Source organism: Austrofundulus limnaeus, unplaced genomic scaffold (assembly GCF_001266775.1).
Source record: "Austrofundulus limnaeus strain Quisiro unplaced genomic scaffold, Austrofundulus_limnaeus-1.0 Scaffold1803, whole genome shotgun sequence".
Classification (NCBI taxonomy): domain Eukaryota; kingdom Metazoa; phylum Chordata; class Actinopteri; order Cyprinodontiformes; family Rivulidae; genus Austrofundulus; species Austrofundulus limnaeus.
The window spans coordinates 31504-35045 of NW_013954205.1; the positions used below are offsets into that span (position 1 = coordinate 31504).

General features: G+C 41.5%; 1 protein-coding gene across 1 annotated transcript; it reads right to left on the reverse strand.

Moving 5' to 3' along the window:
* Positions 1-1133: 1133 nt before the first annotated feature.
* LOC106536402 (galactose-specific lectin nattectin) lies at positions 1134-3039 on the reverse strand. Its single transcript, XM_014033675.1, has 7 exons — positions 2742-3039; positions 2465-2521; positions 2324-2345; positions 1935-2050; positions 1656-1784; positions 1449-1563; positions 1134-1344 (listed from the first exon to the last, which is right to left on the reverse strand). The coding sequence occupies exons 1-7, from the start codon at positions 2955-2957 to the stop codon at positions 1262-1264; spliced, it is 738 nt and encodes a 245-aa protein (XP_013889129.1). The 5' UTR covers positions 2958-3039; the 3' UTR covers positions 1134-1261.
* Positions 3040-3542: the final 503 nt, after the last annotated feature.

Here is a 3542-nt window from a genome sequence, read left to right on the forward strand (position 1 = left end):
TCTGACAGATCATCCAATCATCATGCAGAAGCTGAGCGTAGATTCCCAGAGACGCTGAGCGTCCGATGGGCGGGACAAAGCCCAGTATTTGTCCAATGACTCGTCTCGTTTCGCTGCAGTCTTTGCTTCACTGTTGAACTCTGTGGACTCTCAGCGTCTGACTGTTTAAAGCACGGTGAAGCTGCGGGAATGAATGAGGAAAGCCACGTCGTTACCAGCGATAAGAAGCTGATTCTGAACAAAAGCGTGTTGTAGAGCATATTTAGTCAATGACATGTACACACAACAGTACGTATTTGATCACTTATTATTTTTTCATTTTAWGGGAAGCTGAGCTTCCCTTGCAGTCAGGTAAATCGCCTCTGATTCCGGTTCAGTTCAGAATCAGGTTCAAAATCCTGGTCCTCACTTTCAGAGCTCTCCATGGCCAAGCACCCAACTGCATTAAACGTGTCATTTCCCCTTACAACCCCAGATGGGACCTACGCTCACATGATCAACACCTCCTTATGGTTCCCCTCACTTGCTTTAAGGCCCGTGGTGACCGGTCCTTCTCCTCTGTGGCCCCCAGGCTCTGGAATGAACTCCCTGTTAATCTGTGCTCCCTTGATAACATTGTCTCTTTGAAGAAACATCTAAAAACCCACTTTTTTACTCAAGCTTTTAACTAATCATTCACCATTAATGTCAGCCTACCCCTTTCGTGAATGCTCGCCAAATACGTGTTTTTGTATTATTGTACATACAGCATAATTTTCTCTTCCCCCTTCTCTCTGTTTGTTGTATTATTGTATAATTAGCATAAATGTCACCCGCCCCCTTTTTTATCCAACAGTTTTTCTAATGATTTGTGCAGTCTTGCATACATAACACTCATCTTGTCATGCTCTGCCTCGACCGTGTGTCTGAGTTACAATTTTAGACTTTATCCTTGATTTGATGTTTCATTGTGTTGTTTATTTTTATTATGTTTTATTCTGTTTCATTTTAACTTTTCGCCATTTTTACATTGTAGAGCACCTTGTGAATATGTTTCTGTGAAAGGCGCTTTATAAATAAAACTTTACTTATAAACAAAATTAGACTTATTGTCTTAGTAATTTTAACTCAAACATCAGACAAAGGCCAAAAGATTTTTAGAAGACACATTTTTTCATGTTTATTATCTGACTTTGTCATCAGATTTGACCATTTGTCTTCCAGAAGAAACGTCTTCGAGGCCTGACCTCCTGCAGGAAGTGACATCATCGTGTCAGACATCTCAAGGCAACACAGGCAAGAAGTCCTTGGCGCAAATGAAAGCACTTTTTGTGTCACAGTTTTCATCGTTGACGTAATCTTGTCCTGAAAACCAAAAATGATTGAATTTGAAGTCTTGTTTAAAATTAAAAAATAAGCAAACGAGCTCACAAAACAAATTAAAGTGTAGGGTGACATTGTTCCYRTACCTCTCAGGTTGATATCCATGCAGTGCTCATTTCCACCCAAGTTGTTTGGTTCTCCTGGACCCCAGTTAGTGAAGGTGAAGGGGGAACCATCGACCCACCTCCAGTAGTCACCACCCTGTTAGAAGATTTCAGACAATCAAAAGATCTGTCTTTTCATGCTGTTTGTTTAAACGTCAGACACCTCCAACACAAAATCTTAACCCGTACAGCATTGGTGCCTCCAACCCAGGTTCTGGTGTTGACTCCTGTGGCTTTCACGATGAGCTTCCTGATGAAGCTGTACTGAGCCGGTCCCTGAATGGAGGTCAGGTGTGCATCAAACACATTGCAGTACGCCTGAGTGGGAAAATAAAAACACAGTTAGCACATCTTCATCACTGTATGTGCACCATGAGCTAGTTATCCACTAACACGGCTGAGAAAACCAGTCAAAACTTAAAGTTTTACCCTTTAAACCATAAATAAAGACCAACAYGTCACACTAACCTCAGCATTAGCCCAGGATTTTGCAGTTGATCTAAACAGGTAACACTGTCCTGCATACAGAGTCCAGCCGACAGGACAGCGAGTTGGGACACACGGGGGCCCGGGGGGACAAATAACTACACACAGAAGAAAATAATAAATGACTGAAACAGCTGTGGCACAGCCTGTTGAACCAGAAGGCTTTCTGGGTAGAATTAACATGTTCTCTCCATGCATGTGTGGGTTTTCTCCAGGTACTCCAGCTTAACTCTGAGTTTAGGTGAGGGAGTGAATGACTGTATTTAAGTAGTGTTCATTAAGTTTTTCATGAACRGMCCGACACACAAAGCTTGTTGCTCAGGATGTCTGCTAGAAAATATTTTTGAAAATTTAGCAGAAAAAACACCAACCTGGACCTGCATCGCTAAAYATCTGTGGAAGTTAAAAAAGCACAGAGTCAAATTTTGACCAACATATGAAAAATTTAACGTTTTAACTCTAGTTCATAGTTCATTCATTTGATTTAAAATGAGATTTTGTTTCAAACCTACATTTCCTCCGATCCCCAGTCCAGAGAGGAGCAACATGAAGAGCAGGGCTGAAGACATCTGTGGAAACATCACAGTTTAAATTTCAGGGCAAAATAATCCAATAATTCATAATAACTCATTTTAAAATGTACTGCCACAAAAAAATTTATATTTCCTTATAAAATAGAAACAATAAATTTAGCTTTGTTTTGTAACAAAACATTTATTTTAAAACCAAACGTTTACAGCTGAAAACAGCTAAATATAGTCAGGCTTAGATACACGTCTCAGATTTTACCTTGCTGTGATGTTTGATCCAAGCAGCAGAGCAGTAGCAGCAGAGCAGTAGCAGCAGAGCAGTAGCAGCAGAGCAGTAGCAGCAGAGCAGTAGCAGCAGAGCAGTAGCAGCAGAGCAGTAGCACCTACTGGAAGGAGGATGCTGTGGAAAAGTGAACGCTGTGGTTTTATACCTTCTTCTCTTGGTGAACCTGTCGGTCAGCTGATGGCGTCTCATCAGATAAAGTCGATGCTGTTGGGGGGAATTCAGGTGTAACAACAGCTCCCTCTGGGCTCCTGACCTGCTGAGGTTCAGGTCGGTCCTGTTAGTGTTCCGAGTCAGGAGGAATGGTCAGAGAGTAAATCACTGGTTTTGTTTATAAACCTCACATTTCCAGTTCAGTCTCTCCTCACCTTCAGGTCAGTGGAGGCTGAGAGCATTGATCTGGAACTGCTGCTTTGAGTTTCAAAGAAACAGTTTAGTTGAAGTTTTCTGGTAACTGGATGTTGATATTGATCTGGTTACACCAGTTTGATCCTTTAACCCTTGTTGTTGAGTCCACAGACCAGTGCTGTTAACATTTATTAATAATGAACATAGAAACAAGGGAACATAATGCACCTGCTGTTTGAGAAGACTCAAGATATTTTCACAAAACTTTTGAAGCCAGCAGGTCTGAGACGTTCTGTAAAGCTGATTTCATTTCTGAAATCTCACATCTGTCTGGGACAAACCCAGCTCAGTGATTTCAGAGCAGCCAGAGGCAGATACGATTCTTAGAGGCTAGAAGAGTTTTTGTTTCAGGGACATTCCATCAGGTAT